This window comes from Podarcis liolepis (assembly GCF_965112155.1).
Source record: "Podarcis liolepis genome assembly, chromosome: 13".
Lineage (NCBI taxonomy): Eukaryota > Metazoa > Chordata > Lepidosauria > Squamata > Lacertidae > Podarcis > Podarcis liolepis.
This window is the reverse complement of record NC_139573.1, coordinates 2,798,106-2,814,678: the sequence shown is the minus strand read 5'-3', so window position 1 is coordinate 2,814,678 and position 16,573 is coordinate 2,798,106. Positions and strand designations below refer to the sequence as shown.

At 50.7% G+C, this 16,573-nt stretch overlaps 1 protein-coding gene across 1 annotated transcript; it reads left to right on the top strand.

Moving 5' to 3' along the window:
• Window positions 1-4,798: 4,798 nt before the first annotated feature.
• CD68 (CD68 molecule) lies at window positions 4,799-15,340 on the top strand. Its single transcript, XM_083472840.1, has 6 exons — window positions 4,799-4,999; window positions 5,755-6,407; window positions 9,890-10,009; window positions 12,624-12,696; window positions 13,644-13,811; window positions 14,415-15,340. Exons 1-6 carry the CDS (start codon window positions 4,945-4,947, stop codon window positions 14,552-14,554), a joined length of 1,209 nt encoding a protein of 402 aa, XP_083328966.1. The 5' UTR covers window positions 4,799-4,944; the 3' UTR covers window positions 14,555-15,340.
• Window positions 15,341-16,573: the final 1,233 nt, after the last annotated feature.

The following is a 16,573-nucleotide window of genomic DNA, read 5'->3' as shown; positions in this document are numbered from 1 at the left end:
CAGTGGCTGGACACGGGGTCTAGAAGCTTGCTTTTTTAGTAGGAAGTGGCGGCAAGCTTCCATGCTGTGATAGCTTTTCTTTTAATGGACAGCAGAGGGCTTTGAGATCCTGGCTTAAAGAAAGGTGTGATGCAAAATGAAGGCATTTTATCGCAGGTGCGAAGAACAGGAAGTGCTAGGACAGTGTTTCCCAAACGTTTTTGGGCAACGGCACACCTGCTTACCGGAAAAAAATCTCGCGGCACACCACCATTAAAGCCCCGCCCCGTGACGTCAGCGCGCAGCGTCACGCGGGGGGGGACGCACAAAAGTGAACGTTTTTTCCCTTCCCCTTGCCGGGGTGGGAGGAGGCAGCAGAGCGAGGGCAGCTGAGGCGGCGGCGGCGATAGCGGGCGGAGGAGGAGCCGTCGCCGGGAGTTGCTGCTGCTGCTGTTGCTGCTGCTGCCCGGACATGCCGGCCGCCTCCTCCTCCGCTGTCTCGCGCTCCTCCCTTTTGCGCGAGCTGCCCCGCCGCTCGGCACCACCACCGCGGAGCCGCCCCCGGCTCGACGCGGATCCTCGCCGCCGCCGCCTCTCGCCGCCCGACTCGCCCGCCTCCCTCCCACGGCACACCAGCCGGTGTCTCACGGCACAGTAGTGTGCCGCGGCACACCGGTTGGGAAACACTGTGCTAGGAAAGAGATCAGTAGGGAAAAAAGACAGTCACAGAACCGAGAAGTTGCACAAAACAAATGAAATTCCATGAAACAAGAAGTAATCGACTAGAAATATGGAAATAAATTAATAATCAAAAAGTTTAAGGGAAATTGGAAAAACCTATAATTGAACACAGCCTTAACGGGATGCCGGCTACAAACCTCGTTTTGAGGACTCAAAAGATGACAGTTTCAAATACTGAATTTGTAAAAAAAGGTTTGAAAAACTAAATGGCAAGTTTTTGACACAGCTTGGGTTTTGAAGTCTGGAAATGACAACGGTGGTGTGCTTTCTTTGGGATGTATCCCTTGACCCCCTTAACAGACATTTCCTCAACCTGTTCTTGTTGGTCAAGCAGGTCAGCTGGGTGGGTTTTGCTAATGCACCTGGGAGCAGCTAGAGGTAAAGGGACCCCTGACCATTAGGTCCAGTCGTGGCCGACTGGGGTTCCATTGCTCATCTTGCTTTATTGGCTGCGGGAGCCGGTGTACAGCTTCTGGGTCATGTGGCCAGCATGACTAAGCCGCTTCTGGCGAACCAGAACAGTGCACGGAAATGCCGTTTACCTTCCCGCCGGAGCGGTACCTATTTATCTGCTTGCACTTTGACGTGCTTTCAGAATGTTAGGTTGGCAGGAGCAGGGACCGAGCAACAGGAGCTCACCCCGTCGCGGGGATTCGAACCGCCGAACCGATCGGCAAGTCCTAGGCTCTGGTTTAACCCACAGCGCCACCCGTGTCCCTTGGCAGCCTCCAAATGGGGTCCAAGGGCTGCCCCACAAAAAGCGTGCTGCAGTAGTCTAGGCATGGCTGCCTGGCCTTAAGCCTAAGACAGCAGTAAATCATCATCTCTTTCTTGAAGCAAAGGTAGAGGACTTGGGGGGGGGGGACAGGCTTGACCTCCCCCAATAGGTAGGCCCTGCTTCCAACCCCAGAGTTGCCCCATACGGGTACCCTTCTGAGGCATGATGGGAACTGTAGTCCAGACTATCTGGAGGCTTAGCATATAATAGCAGTGTGCCAGCTGTTCTTGAAGCCCCAAAGTTATCCTTCCTGCAAAATCCAACATTGCAATTACATGTTGTGAGATCTACAGGTATAGGGTAGCATGCAGATTTGATTAATGAAAACGCTTGATGGAGTACGCTGAAATGGTGAACTCGACTGGAAGACTCAAAGATAAGGACAAAAGAGAGTTTTTTTTAAAAAAAAGGCTGGGAACCTTTTAGGTTATACCTACAGAAAGAATGTAAAGAAAGAAATAAAAGCAGTTGCAGGGTTTGACCAAAAACGTACAATTGGCAAAATAAATAGTGAAAGTAGAAAAATGAGGATAAAATGTTAGGAAGGACCATATTAAGATAATAAGCAGGAGAAATGAATGTGTAAAAAACCAGGAAGCGAAGTCGTGGGGAGGTGGTACTTGAGAATTCATTTTGTGTTTATATTGTTTGTGGTTTTGTTTAAAAAATATAAACTTTAATAAAAATCATTTACCAAAATAATAATAATTACACTAACGAGGCAAGCCACATTGGGGCTGTGTTGCTCGGAAAGTGTGGGCTTATGACTACTTCAGTTGTATCTAATAACGTCAACCTTCTGTAAGCCAACAGGTGGCAGGTTCGATTCCCATCATAGGCCGCTGCACATTCCTGCATTACAATTTATTGTGTATTTCATATTTGTGGAGGGATGCGGGTGGCGCTGTGGCTTAAACCGCAGAGCCTAGGACTTGCCGATCAGAAGGTCGGCAGTTCGAATCCCTGTGATGGGGTGAGCTCCCATTGCTCGGTCCCTGCTCCTGCCAACCTAGCAGTTTGAAAGCACACCAGTGCAAGTAGATAAATAGGTACTGCTCCAGCAGGAAAGTAAACGGCGTTTCCGTGCGCTGCTCTAGTTCGCCAGAAGCGGCTTAGTCCTGCTGACCACACAAAGTGAGATGAGCGCCACAACCCCAGAGTTGGCCACGACTGGAACTAATGGTCAGGGGTCCCTTTACCTTTACCTAATATTTGTGGGGAGCTGCCGAGAGAGGCCAAGGAAACCCAGAGAGATGGGTGGCATGATAAATAATAAAATTATTATCACAATAGATGACGCTTGTGTTCCCATCTGGTTCCAGAAGCCCCTGCTATCCTCTGTAAAAAGTTGCCCAATTCTCCTTTTGAGCCACCTTGAGCTGTGGTCCCAACCGTCAGGTTGGCGGGTGGGCTGGGCGGAAGAAACTCACTTGTCACTCATTTTGGGTGTCTTCCCCATCACATGAGTGTCAGACTGTCCTCCTGCGGGCTGAGATGAGGAAGGAGGGATCTGCTGACTCACAGGCCAGCGAGGCCACCATGAGACACAGCCGGGTGATCTGTCTTCCCAGCCCAAGGTGGCTCACAGCTCATCTCCTGCACCAGAGACCACCGCCGCCTGCCTCAAGGCACCTGGTATCGCCAGCAGGATCGAGACCAGGAGGGCTGTTTCCTTTGTTGTTGTTTAGTTGTGTCCGACTCTTCGTGCCCCCCTGGACCAGAGCACACCAGGCCCTCCCGTCTTCCACTGCCTCCTGCAGTTTGGTCAAAGTCATGCTGGTAGCTTCAAGAACACTGCCCCACCATCTCGTCCTCCATCGTCCCCTTCTACTTGAGCCCTCCATCTTTCCCAACACCAGGGTGCCCAATTCTCTGGTCCACGGGTGCTCTGGTCCAGGGGGTCACGAAGAGTCGGACACCACTAAACGACTAAGCAACAACCACAGCAAGAATGCCCCACTTTGGCCTAATCTATCTGCAGTCCTCTTCTTACTGGAACGTGTCCAGAGGAGGGCAACCAAAATGGTCAAAGGCCTGGAAATGATGCCTTATGAGGAACGGCTAAGGGAGCTGGGCATGTTTAGCCTGGAGAAGAGGAGGTTAAGGGGTGATATGATAGCCATGTTCAAAGATATAAAAGGATGTCACATAGAGGAGGGAGAAAGGTTGTTTTCTGCTGCTCCAGAGAAGCGGACACGGAGCAATGGATCCAAACTACAAGAAAGAAGATTCCACCTAAACATTAGGAAGAACTTCCTGGCAGTAAGAGCTGTTCGACAGTGGAATTTGCTGCCAAGGAGTGTGGTGGAGTCTCCTACTTTGGGGGTCTTTAAGCAGAGGCTTGACAACCATATGTCAGGAGTGCTCTGATGGTGTTTCCTGCTTGGCAGGGGGTTGGACTCGATGGCCCTTGTGGTCTCTTCCAACTCTAGGATTCTATGATTCTACATTCTCACGGTTTCTTTTTGTTTCTTTTTTTAAACCAACCCCTCCTTTTCATTTTATTTAGAAGGTTGATACCCTATCCCCCAGTGCTACCACTTGTGGGGCAATGTGAGGTGGGAAAATTGCAGGATTTTAAAGCGCACAAACTCTATACAGCAGAGCAGCAGCTGAACTGGAAAAGCCTCTGGAAATCAATTTCAAAAAGGAATTTGCCTGTTGCCAAAAAAAAACCTCCCTGGAGGTTGGGCACCGCTAGCGGGGCCCAGTGCCTTGCCTCCAAAGATTGGGGGGGGGGGGAGGATCGTGCCCTGCATGCTAGAATTCCCAAGTTTGATCCCGGGAAGTGTCTCCACTTGTTGGACTACAACTCCCATCATCCACGACAACTGGCTAAACTGATGCTGGATGATGGGAGCTGTAGTCTATAGATGCCTGGATGGCATCGTGTTGGCTGAGTTGCTTTAAATCAGGCGTAGGCAAACTCCGTCCCTCCAGATGTTTGGGACTACAATTCCCACCATCCCTAGCTAACAGGGCCAGTGGGTCAGGGATGATGGGAGTTGTAGTCCCAAACATCTGGAAAACCAGAACTTGCATATGTGTGATTTAAATGGTTCACTCACCTGTCTCCCAGAAGCCACTGCACCTGTCCTGTGCTGGGCAGGGCGATGAACCCACCTGTCTCCCCCCCAACCCCAGGTTAATTGTGGCTTTCGGTTTTTATTTAAAAAGCAGAAAAAGATGCAGAGCTCAATAGTGGCGACAGAGAAGGTTCAGCTGCCGCCTGCGTCGTGTGTCAGGGGGAAGCAAAACTCCCCCGGATCCCGTGGCCACTGGGTATTTGGCAATTCCGTATCCCAACTGAGTCACTGGTTGTGAAGGCAGCAAATTTCATTTCCTTCCCTTTATTTGAGAGCTGCGGGAGCACGAGACAGAAGCGAGCAGAGGCTCCCAGGGCGAGAGGCGGGGAAGGTGCAGCGGATCGAGCCCCGTTCGGAGAGATGGGACCAGCTGCAATGTCTTCAATTTGGCTCATCGGATGCTTCTTCCTGGCAGGTTGGTACATATATATTTGTCCGTACCTGGCCTCCAAGTTCCCTTAGAAAGGAGCTAGGCAGCAAGAAACAGAGAGTTGCTGTGTTCGGAGGGACTCCAAAGCTCATCCAGCCCAACCCCAAGCAATGTAGGAATCTCAGCTAAGAGTCCATGACAGTTGGCCATCGAACCTCTGCTTAAAAATCTCCAAGGAAGAAGAGCCCATATCCACCCGAGGGAGAACGGTTCCGAAAAACCTGCTGACTCCTCTCCAAAAGAGGCAGCCTGGTTTGGATGTTGGACTGGGGGACCCGGACCCGGGTTCAAATCCCACACCAGTTCAGCCACGAAACCAACCTTGGGGGGCCTGCCTTGTGTGCGTTCATTGAGGAAGAAGAACCATGCGAACAACCTTGAGAAAATGGTGGGACGGAAAGGCGATAGGTTATGATTCAATTAATAAATACAGTGGTACCTCAGGTTAAGAATACGTTCCGGAGGTCCGTTCTTAACTGTTCTTAACCTGAAGCACCACTTTAGCTAATGGGGCCTCCTGCTGCCTCGCAATTTCTGTTCTCATCCTGAAGTTCTTAACCCGAGGTACTATTTCTGGGTTAGTGGAGTCTGTAACCTGAAGTGTCTGTAACCCGAGGTACCGCTGTAGGTCGTCCGGAGAGGTGTTGTTGAGCTGGGGTTAGGGGCTAGGGAGGTTGGAAGCTTGGCTGTCACCCGTGGGTGCCCAGGACTGATGTTTCCATCTCTCTCTCTCTGCCCAGCTTACAGCTCTGCTCAATATACGGAGACGTCCCAAGCGGCCATGAAGGAGACGGGATTTGTGGAGTCTCCGCTGTGCTCTGGCGCTGATGTCTCCGACCCAGGCTGCCCACGCCGCAAGAAGTCGGTTACGCTGCTGCCCTCGTTCACCAAGACCACGGCGCACCCCACGAAACATACCACGGCGCACCACACAAAACACACCACGCCACGGCCCACGAAACATACCACGGCGCACCACACAAAACACACCACGCCACGGCCCACGAAACATACCACGGCGCACCACACAAAACACACCACGCCACGGCCCACGAAACATACCACGGCGCACCACACAAAACACACCACGCCACGGCCCACGAAACATACCACGGCGCACCACACAAAACACACCACACCACGGCCCACAAAACACACCACACCGCACCCCACAAAACACACCACAGCGCACCCCACAAAACACACCCCGCCGCACCCCACGGCGCACCCCAGGAACCGCACCACCCCCCACCCCGCCCCCACCCATCAACCCACGCAACCACCCGTTGTCCGCGTTGGAGATTATGCAGTCCCAAAGGGCTCGAACCCGTGTTTGCGGGTTCAAGCAGCGCTTCAGCTCCGAGTCCGCTATACCGACAAGGCCAAGCAGGAGGTAGGAGATCCGGGCGGCTGTTGGGGAGATGGCCATTCCGTGACCTCGGGAGCCTGTGGCCTGTCCTCTGTCAGAGGCTTTCAAGCCCAGGTCGGGACGGCTGCCTGTCAGGGGTTCTGGGGTTGGGCTGGATAATAATTATTATTATTTATACCCCGGCCATCTCGCTGGGTTTCCCCAGCCACTCTGGGCGGCTTCCAACGGAATATTAATATACAATAACCTATTAAACGTTAAAAGCTTTCCTAAAGAGGGCTGCCTTCAGATGTCTTCTAAAAGTCAGGTAGTTGTTTATTTCCTTGACATCTGGTGGGAGAGCGTTCCACAGGGCGGGTGCCACCACTGAGAAGGCCCTGTGTCTGGTTCCCTGTAACCTTGCTTCTCGCAATGAGGGAACTGCCAGAAGACCCTCAGAGCTGGACCTCCGTGTCCGGGCAGAACGATGGGGGTGGAGACATTCCTTCAGGGATACTGGACTGAGGCCGTTTAGGGCTTTGAAGGTCAGCACCAACACTTTGAATTGTGCTTGGAAACGTACTGGGAGCCAATGGAGGTCTTTCAGGACCGGTGTTATGTGGTCTCCCAGTCCCCAGTCTGGCTGCCGCATTCTGGATTAGTTGCAGTTTCCGAGTCACCTTCAAAGGTAGCCCCACGTGGAGCGCATTGTAGTTGTCCAAGCTGGAGATAACCAGAGCATGCACCACTCTGGCGAGACAGTCTGTGGGCAGGGAGGGTCTCACCCTGCTCACCAGATGGAGCTGATAAACCGGGGTCCCTCCCAACGCTACAATTCTGTGGTTGTGTCTGAACGAGGAATGTTGAGCAAGGAGGTGCTGGCGGCCTGGGCTCCTGGGGGACGGGAAGAGACTCTGAGTGGTTATTTCTGCTTCCCCTTTTTCCCTTTCCATATTGACACAGGCCCAGCGGCTGTATGTTGCACCGCCTGCCCTCGGCCTCCTTCCTGCCCCTCTGGTCTTGCAGGGGAAGACGCCATTTCCCTCCGCAAAGGTTCCCGATTCAATTTCCCGCAATGTAATAGGAAGCCAAGAGAACAGCTATGGCGGCAAGTGAAGCGAAAAGACGGGAAACGATACTTTAAAACAAAGGGTTAAAGGGGCACAGTCCAAGCGAAGAATATCGACATTATCTGGTGGTTAAGTTCCACGTCTGCCAACAGACTTGCTTGAACAGGATGGTTCTGCTGTAATATGTAAAAATGAAGGGAAGGCAGAATCATATAAAACATGCCTGGAGGTTCTAGGCCTCATGAAAATCTCAAATTATATGTGGTTTTATCTAGGATTTGACGTCAAGGAGTGGCAAAGTTTCCGAATACAGTGGTGCCCCGCAAGACGAATGCCTCGCAAGACGGAAAACCCGCTAGACGAAAGGGTTTTCCATTTTGGAGGTGCTTCGCAAAACGAATTTCCTATGGGCTTGCTTCGCAAGACGACAATGTCTTGCGAGATCCTGCGGGTTTTTTTCCTTTCCCCCCCTTTTCCCAAGCCGCTAAGCCGCTTATCAGCTGATCCGCTAAGCTGCTTATCAGCTGATCCGCTAAGCCGCTTATCAGCTGATCCGCTAAGCCGCTTATAAACTGATCCGCTAAGCTGATCTGCTAAACCGCTTATCAGCTGATCTGCTAAGCCGCTAATGGGCTTGCTTCACAAGACGAAAAAACCGCAAGACGAAGAGACTCGCGGAACGGATTCTTTTCGTCTTGCGAGGCACCACTGTATATCCGCCCTTAACAGACCTCTTAGGATTGCCTGATAAATATATGTATAGCCCAGTATTTAAATTCTGTGTTTATATTAATAGGTTTTGTGGGTTTTTTAGGGAAAAGGAAAATACACATTGGCTGGGCACTTAGAGGGAGTTACTTAATACTGGGGTTTCAATTGCTTCAGTTGCCCTATTATGGCTATCTGTCGTGGATGTTTTAGCTGAAAGTCCTACATTGCAGGTGGGTTGGACTGGATGACCTTTGGGGTTCCCCCCCAATTCTACAATTCAATGATTCTGTGCTTCCAGTTCCACAATGCCCTCCCAAATGCAGGGGACCCAATCCCGAGGGTCATTTGCACCTTTCCCCGTTTACGGCATGCGGCAACATCTTCTGCTCGCTTGTGCTTTCGACAGCCTTTAATAAATTGATAAAAATTGTGCATGCTTTAGGAAGTCTGTGGCTTTGCAGTTTAGGCTTGGAAGCCGCAGGATCTTCAGAGGGAAGTGAGACTTGTGGGGTGGGGTGGGGTGGGAAGGTAGCAGTGTGCAATCCACAGACAAAAGACGAAACTGGCTATGTAGAAAAAAACCTGAGCCACAACACAAATGCAGATTATTGATAGATACGATACGATAATCTTTATTGTCATTGTCCCATACAGAACAACAAAATTGAAAAAATCTACATCAGACATTCAAAAACCCACAAGCCTGATATCCCAGCCTGGTTAGCCCCCTAAAAACTCTTGATACCCCATAATTAAATACTATACACTCCCATAGAGACTACCTTACACTGCGTTTAAAACCAAAAATCGCATTTGGATAGAAAGTGTTTCTCAGGCGGCTAGTCCTAGTCTTTATAACCCTGTAGCTTCTTCCAGAAGGAAGAAGTTGAAAGAGATCATTTCCAGGGTGAACACTATCCTGCGCTATCTCTGCCGCTTTCTTATGACACCTGGAAGCATAGATTTGATCCAAGGTGGGAAGTGGGCACCCAATTATTCTCTCTGCAGTCTTTACAACCCTGGACAGCATCAGATAGATAGATAGATAGATAGATAGATAGATAGATAGATAGATAGATAGATAGATGAACTCTCCAAAAGGGAAAGAAAAACTCTGGTGGTGCAGCAATGAAACTGCTGGCACGTTTGCAAAGCTAAGCAGGAACTGGTATGGTTTCAAATTGGATGGGGCATGACGTGTTGAGATTCCCGCATTGCAGCGGGTTGGGCTAGATGACCCTATGGTGTCCCCTCCAATTCTACAATTCTGTCAGGGCTCACTCTGGGTACCGGCAGGATTATCTGGGCCCAAGCGGTGCCCTCTCCTAAGCTGCTGCTTCTGTACACGTGGGAAGAAAAACTGGAAGGAAGTTCTTATCCCAGCACAGAGTTGAGCTGCGGAACTCCCTCCCACTGGAGGCAGGGACAGCCACCACCCTGGATGGCTTTAAAAAGAGGCAAATTCATGGAGGGAGTTATAGAGCTTTCCCCGTCCCCTGCAACAGCTAAGCTTGCTTTCCAGCTTCAAATCCTCCAGCGGGAGATGCGTGACGACAGCCTTAGCTTTCTATGGCTATAGAAAGAATGGAGCCTAGACTCTTGGGTCGCTCACTAAACGGGCGCGACGTGGCTGAATGTTGGGGTTGTGCCAGTTTTCCCCTCCTCCTCTAGGTCCAAGCTGAATTTCCCTGGGGATTTGTAGGGTCCTGCTCTCTCTCTCACACCTTCACTTTTCCTCTCTTCCAGCTCTGGGGGGACTTTGCAGTGAACCCCAACCGCACAGAGTTTTCCGGGAACTGTACCAACCAGACAGCCGTCCTCCACCTGCATTTCCTAGAAGGCGACCTTCTCTTTACTTTCAGAAAGGTGAGAGGGAGTGTTGGAGAGGGGGGCTGGCGGGGGTCATGAAAAGGTCTATCCCCAAAGCCTGGTCTTTACAGGTACGCTGCCTCTGACTTTGGAGGTTCTATTGAACGACTGCGGCCAACACCAAGCAGACCTCTCCTCTCTGCGAATTTCTCTGATCCTTTCCTTCTCTGAGAATTTCTTCTGGTCCCAAAGGAGGGTTGTTAAGGAGACCCCTATCCCACTCCCAGATGCAATTCCCTGAGAAGGGAACCAGTCTGGGAATAGCAGCTCTGAGAGAGCAATAAAGGTACCCTAACAATTCTGAACAAACTACAATTCCCAGCATTACCTCGGCAAGGGCAGTCATTACCGTTTAAAGTGGCACGGCGCCAGTTTAAATGGACGGCGCCAGAGATTTGGAGCATCTAGCCTTGTGTCTCTCTCTGTGTTTACCTTTGATACTTCCAATCTAATATCTAATCTAAAATTATTATTATTATTATTATTATTATTATCAGGTCCAATTCAAGTTGATTAAGTTATTACCAGGTCCAATTCAAGTTGATTAAGTGTGTCTTCCTTCCTGGGTGGGAAAGTTCGGGAATGAAATGGGAATTGGGGGAGCAGGAACACTTAACCTATTAATCTTTCCAGCACCATTTTCCTCTCAGTGTTTATCTTAAAATCAGAGCAACGTACCCGTATTTTTCGCTCTATAAGACACACCAGACCACAAGACGCACCTAGTTTTTGGAGGAGGAAAACAAGAAAGAAAATATTCTGAATCTCAGAAGCCAGAACAGCAAGAGGGATCGCTGCGCAGCGAAAGCAGCGATCCCTCTTGCTGTTCTGGCTTCTGGGATAGCTGTGAAGCCTCCATTCGCTCCATAAGACGCACACACATTTCCCCTTACTTTTTAGGAGGGAAAAAGTGAGTCTTATAGAGCAAAAAATACGGTAATTTGTTTAAAAGCTGATGAGTGTGTTTTAAAAGCTGGCCGAGTTCAGCGCATGACTGATGCGCTCATAGCAAACCTAACCTGGCACGAACACCAGCGCAAATGTCTTCCTCGAAAGGCGGGTCCCTTGAACGTTCCCGCGTGGTACGGACCCACGCCCATCAGCCTGCAGGTTCAGGTGCGTCACGAGCGCAGCCGTGGGCGGCAAGACAACTCGGCTGCAATTCGGGAAGCTGATCTGGCCTGGAAACTCCTGGCTGATCCAAGCCATGAGTCACTCTCTGGCAAAAGGTCCTTCGAGCCGGCTGCATCGGAGGCCGGAAAGACTGGCTTGGCAGAGGCCTGCTGGCGTGGCTGGCACACGCCGACCCCATCCCGAGAATATAATAATAATTTATCATTTATACCCCGCCCATCTGGCTGGGCTTCCCCAGCCACTCCGGGCGGCTCCCAATCGAGTGTTAAAAACAATACAGCATTAAAAACTTCCCTAAACAGGGCTGCCTTCAGATGTCTTTTAAAGATAGAATAGCTGCTTATTTCCTTCACAAGGGAGGGTGTTCCACAGGGCGGGGGCCACCACCAAGAAGGCCCTCTGCCTGGTTCCCTGTAACCTCACTTCTCTCAGGGAGGGAACCGCCAGAAGGCCCTTGGAGCTGGACCTCAGTGTCCGGGCTGAACGATGGGGATAGAGACGCTCCTTCAGGTCTACTGGGCCTTTGAGGCCGTTTAGGGTCATCACCAACACTTTGAATTGTGCTCGGAAATGTCCTGGGAGCCAATGTAGGTCTTTCAAGAGCAGTGTTATGTTGTCTCCCAGTCCCCAGTCTGGCTGCCGCATTCTGGATTAGTTGCAGTTTCCGGGTCACCTTCAAAGGTAGCCGCACGTAGAGCTCATTGCAGTAGTCCAAGAACCTAAGAAGAGTTTGCAGGATCGGGCCCCTCCAGTCCAGCATCCTGTTCTCACAGCGGCTGGCTAGAAACCGTAATGGGAAGCTGACAAGCGGGATTCGAACACAAATCCCCCTCTGCTTTCAGAAGCGTTTCCTGCCTCCGACCGTAGAGGGCAGAGCGTTAGCCATCTTGGCCGGTAGCCATCCTCTTCCATGGATTTGTCCAATCCTATTCAAGTGGAATGGAGTTCCGCAGTTCGCACTGCGTGAAAAAGGACTTCCTTTCGCCTTTCCTGAACCTCCAAACTTCCAGCTTCACGAATTCTAGTTGGAAGGAAAACTTTTCTCTCTCTGCTTTCTCCACGCCACACAGTTTTTTGTTTCCATTTATTTATTTATGTTTTATAAACGCGGGTCACATCGCCACTCCGCTCACCTCTTCCCCAAATTCACCTCAATTCCCCAAATTGATTTCAACTGCCACAACTTCCCCTTCGGAGAAATACGTGCCCAGTTGAAGTTCAATCACCACATTGGAGAGGAGGAACAAAAACATGATTTTATTTCAAAGTTTGAAACTTCAAAATGGTTCGTTGGGAGGCTATTGCTGCTAGTGCTCAGGGCGGGCAGGGGGTGGGAATTAATCTGGAACGGGTGCTTCCAGCAGGGCAGCAAATTGGCTTTGTCTCGTAAACCTCGCAGATCCTAAGCTGCGGCCTGTGTTACCCTAAAACAGGCGTGGATCAGGAAAAACTAACCCAGGTTTCTTTGTTTCCTTAGAATTACACCAGAAATATATTCTACCTGAGTCGGGTACAGGCCTACCTAACGTACCAGTTCCATCAGGCTGCAGGTATGGTCATTTGTGGGGGGCTGGCTCTGAATTCGGGGGTCGCCATCATTGCTCACGGACCTCTTGAGGTGAGGCCTATTCCGCCATGGAAATGCTCAAATCGGGGTTGCTACACCAGTTGAGTTTCTGCCTGCTGTGCAGCTCTTGAAAAAATACAAATGCCACGTCCATAGTAAGCCCTGTAAATGTTTTTTTATGGGGTTCCATCCCAGCCGCAAGCCTGTTTACGACGGCTTTGGCCCGTCAGCAAATTTAAGAGGGTGATTCGGAGGCATGAGGGAACAGAAAGCGAATCCTGCCAAGATCTCTTCAGCAGCTAAAGGGATCACGGAGGAAGCGGACGGTGTTGTTCCTCCTTTGTGGGGTGGAGCAAAATTAGCCATGGGGGTCGGTCACGTTCCGGAGGGTTGGAATAAATGACCCCTAGGTTCCCTTTCCAACTGTACGGTTCTGCGAACCCGCACGGCGATTCTGCCAGGTAGGCTATAGGCTGAGATTTGCCGTGGCTTCCCAGAGGCGATTACAGTGGTGCCTCGCAAGACGAAAAGAATCCGTTCTGTGATTCTCTTCGTCTAGCGGTTTTTTCGTCTTGTGAAGCAAGCCCATTGACGGATTAGCGGCTTAGCGCTATTAGCGCTATTAGCGGCTTTTAGCAGTTTATCTGCTGATCGAATCAGCTGATAAGCAGCTTAGCGGCTTAGGAAAAGGGGGGGGGAACCCGCAGGAACTCGCAAGGCATTATCGTCTTGCGAAGCAAGCCCATAGGAAATTCGTTTTGCGAAGCACCTCCAAAACGGAAAACCCTTTCGTCTAGTGGGTTTTCCGTCTTGCGAGGCATTCATCTTGCGGGGCACCACTGTATGTCTTAATCCACATGCTGTGTTAAGATTCAAGAAGGGTTTCCGGGTGGTTCAACAGGCCCCAGACGACTCTCTTTGTCCCTCCAGCGAAATCCTTCAGAGCCGACAATTCCTCTCTCCGCGAGTTCGAGGCCAGACTCGGACACTCTTACCAGTGCCGGAACCGCACCTTGTTCCTGGCAGAAGGCTTTCATCTCAACGCCCTGCAAGAGCGAGTCCAGGCCTTTGAGCTTCAAGGTGGAAAATTTGGGGAAGGTGAGAGATTCTTTGCATCGTACCGCAGGCAGTTCTTTATTTCCTTTTCTTTAAACAGCTATACTTCAGTGTAGAGGGACCCCTGATCATTAGGTCCAGTTGTGGCCAACTCTGGGGTTGCGGCGCTCATCTTGCTTTACTGGCCGAGGGAGCCGGCGCTTGTCCGCAGTTTTCTGGGTCATGTGGCCAGCATGACTAAGCCGCTTCTGGTGAACCAGAGCAGCACACGGAAACGCTGTTTACCTTCCCGCCGGAGGGGTACCTATTTATCTACTTGCACTTTGACGTGCTTTCGAACTGCTAGGTTGACAGGGGCAGGGACCGAGCAACGGGAGCTCACCCCGTCGCAGGGATTCGAACCGCCGACCTTCTGATCGGCAAGCCCTAGGTCGTGCGGTTTAACCCACAGCGCCACCCGCGTCCCCATACCTCCATGTGCAGGTGTCTTAATAATCCGATGCATTGTTAGTGTAAACTTTCCATGCCATCCTTTTGGCACAGCCCGTTTGCCCGCAGACTTTCCGAGTGTCTCTCCAGTTCGGTGTTTTGCACATCCCGATTTTCCTTCCTCTCCTCACTGATTTCCTTCTTTGCCTGTTTCAGCCGAGGTCTGCCCGGAGCAGAGACGCACCCTATTGGTCCCCATCATTATCGGCGTCCTCCTTCTGGTCCTCATCCTCATCGTGGTCGTGGCCTTTTTGATCGGGCGAGCGCGTGGCCACAGGGGCTATCAAACCATTTAAAGGGGAGCCCTTTTCCACACGCAGCTGGGCCTAAAGAGAACCAAGAATGGGGTTTTGTGTTTTTTAAAAGGGGGGTGTCTTTCTGCAACAGGGGGACAGGGGGTTGCCCCACCCCCCAGGGGTGGGGTGGGAGTTCTCCGAGTTGCTAGACTCGCACCTGTTTCATTCACTCGCTTGGACTGCTGGTTCGCACAAGACACACCTGGGGGAAGTGAAAAGGACAATACGTTTCTGCACAAAGGTGCAATTTGTGGGCTGAGGGGCAGTCACATCTCACTTGTGTCAGACTGCGCTTTAAACCTGGGAGGAGAATCACAGAATTGTACTGCTGGGATCCCCAAGGGTCATCTAGTCCAACCCCCTTCCCGGAATGCAGCTATGGAACCCCTTGATAGGTGGCCGTCCGACCTCTGCTTAAAAACCTCCAATCTCAATTGAAACGAGGCTGGGCTTATTTCTGGAGCAACTATCTTGTTAAAATCAAGTGTTTGGGCAAAGTCTTTGCACTCACCATGTAAAGTATTATCCGGGTGTGGGACTCTCCGCAAAAACTTGTATTAAGAACTGGTGCACATAGCATCAATAATCCGAAATGGTGCATTTGTGTTCTGAAAGTACGCCTTATAAGCTCCTCCAGATTGCCCCTCAAGCCCTTTCATCTGCTCTGCGAACCCTTCAGGGGGACTCAAGACCCCCAACTTTATATGCAAAGTGCGCTGATCCTAAGCTCTTCGGGCGAAACACCCCACCGCTCACAACAGGTCAAATAAATACCTTTGAAATTTATTCAGGTATTGGTGGTTTCTCTTCCTCCTTGACCCGAGTGCGAGGAGTAGAAAGGGGAGTTCCCAAACGTCAACCATGACATCTCTGGGCTGGGAAGGGTGTACAGCGAGGCAGTACGGCTTATTGAAGTCTCATGGCTTCACCAGGATCCTAGAAACCCTCCACCCCCAATCCCATCGCACCTGACATTTGACCAGGTTTCCAAACTTGCCTGGAAATTCACACGGCTGTGACGATACCTTTGTGGACGGAGAGATTAGTTTAGACGTCTCTGGCTTTTATGTGCCTGCACTGCGCCCAGCCGTACAAAGATTAAGCACGTCTCATTTGATCCCCCACAACAATCCCTGTAAGGTTAGGCTGAAAGTGACAGACTGGTTCAAGGTCACACACCCAGGGAGTTTCGCGGCCGAGTGGGGATCCGAACCCGTGTCTCCCAGACCCTAGTCTGACACTCTCACCACCAGACCACAATGGCTCTGGAAATCAGACTCTTTCCCACACACACATATGCTTCCCGTGTTCCAAGAACTGTAATAGCTTAACCTGAAAAACTACAGACGTAGCAGTTTTTAGCTCAACACAGGAAGCACGTGACATAGAAAGATTTTATTAAAGTCTAGTATTTTATTAAAGACTAGTATTTAATATTTAGTATTTTATTAAAGACTAGATTTTATTAAAGACTAGTATTTTATTAAAGACTAGTATTGGAGCTGAGGCTCCAAGACTTTGGCCACCTCATGAGAAGAGAAGACTCCCTGGAAAAGACCCTGATGTTGGGAAAGATGGAGGGCGCAAGGAGAAGGGGACGACGGAGGACGAGATGGTGGGACAGTGTTCTCAAAGCGACCAGCATGAGTTTGACCAAACTGTGGGAGGCAGTGGAAGACAGGAGTGCCTGGCGTGCTCTGGTCCAGGGGGTCACGAAGAGGCGGACACCACTAAACGACTAAACGACAACAGTATTCCCCACTTCCCGCAAGCTCCAAACCCACCTTCCCATCCAATCGGACACGGCACACTCACTTCTAACCTACAAATTCCAAATATTATTTGGCCTTCCCCAATGCCCACCCTCCCAAGGCACCCTGCTTTTCTCCTTTTCCCAACCCACCCTTGCATTTTTGGCACTAGTCCTCAAGATCGGAAACACACATCAGGTGAAATAACTGCTGATAACATTATCGAGGGAGGTTGATGATGGCGAATGCTGAACTTTAAAATACATGG

Excerpts from the sequence above, each read along its gene's own strand:
- CD68 (XM_083472840.1), top strand. The coding sequence starts at position 4,945 with ATGGGACCAGCTGCAATGTCTTCAATTTGGCTCATCGGATGCTTCTTC. Across the intron at positions 6,408-9,889 it reads CCGACAAGGCCAAGCAGGAG|CTCTGGGGGGACTTTGCAGT; the intron begins GTAGGAGATCCG and ends CCTCTCTTCCAG. Across the intron at positions 10,010-12,623 it reads TTCTCTTTACTTTCAGAAAG|AATTACACCAGAAATATATT; the intron begins GTGAGAGGGAGT and ends TTGTTTCCTTAG.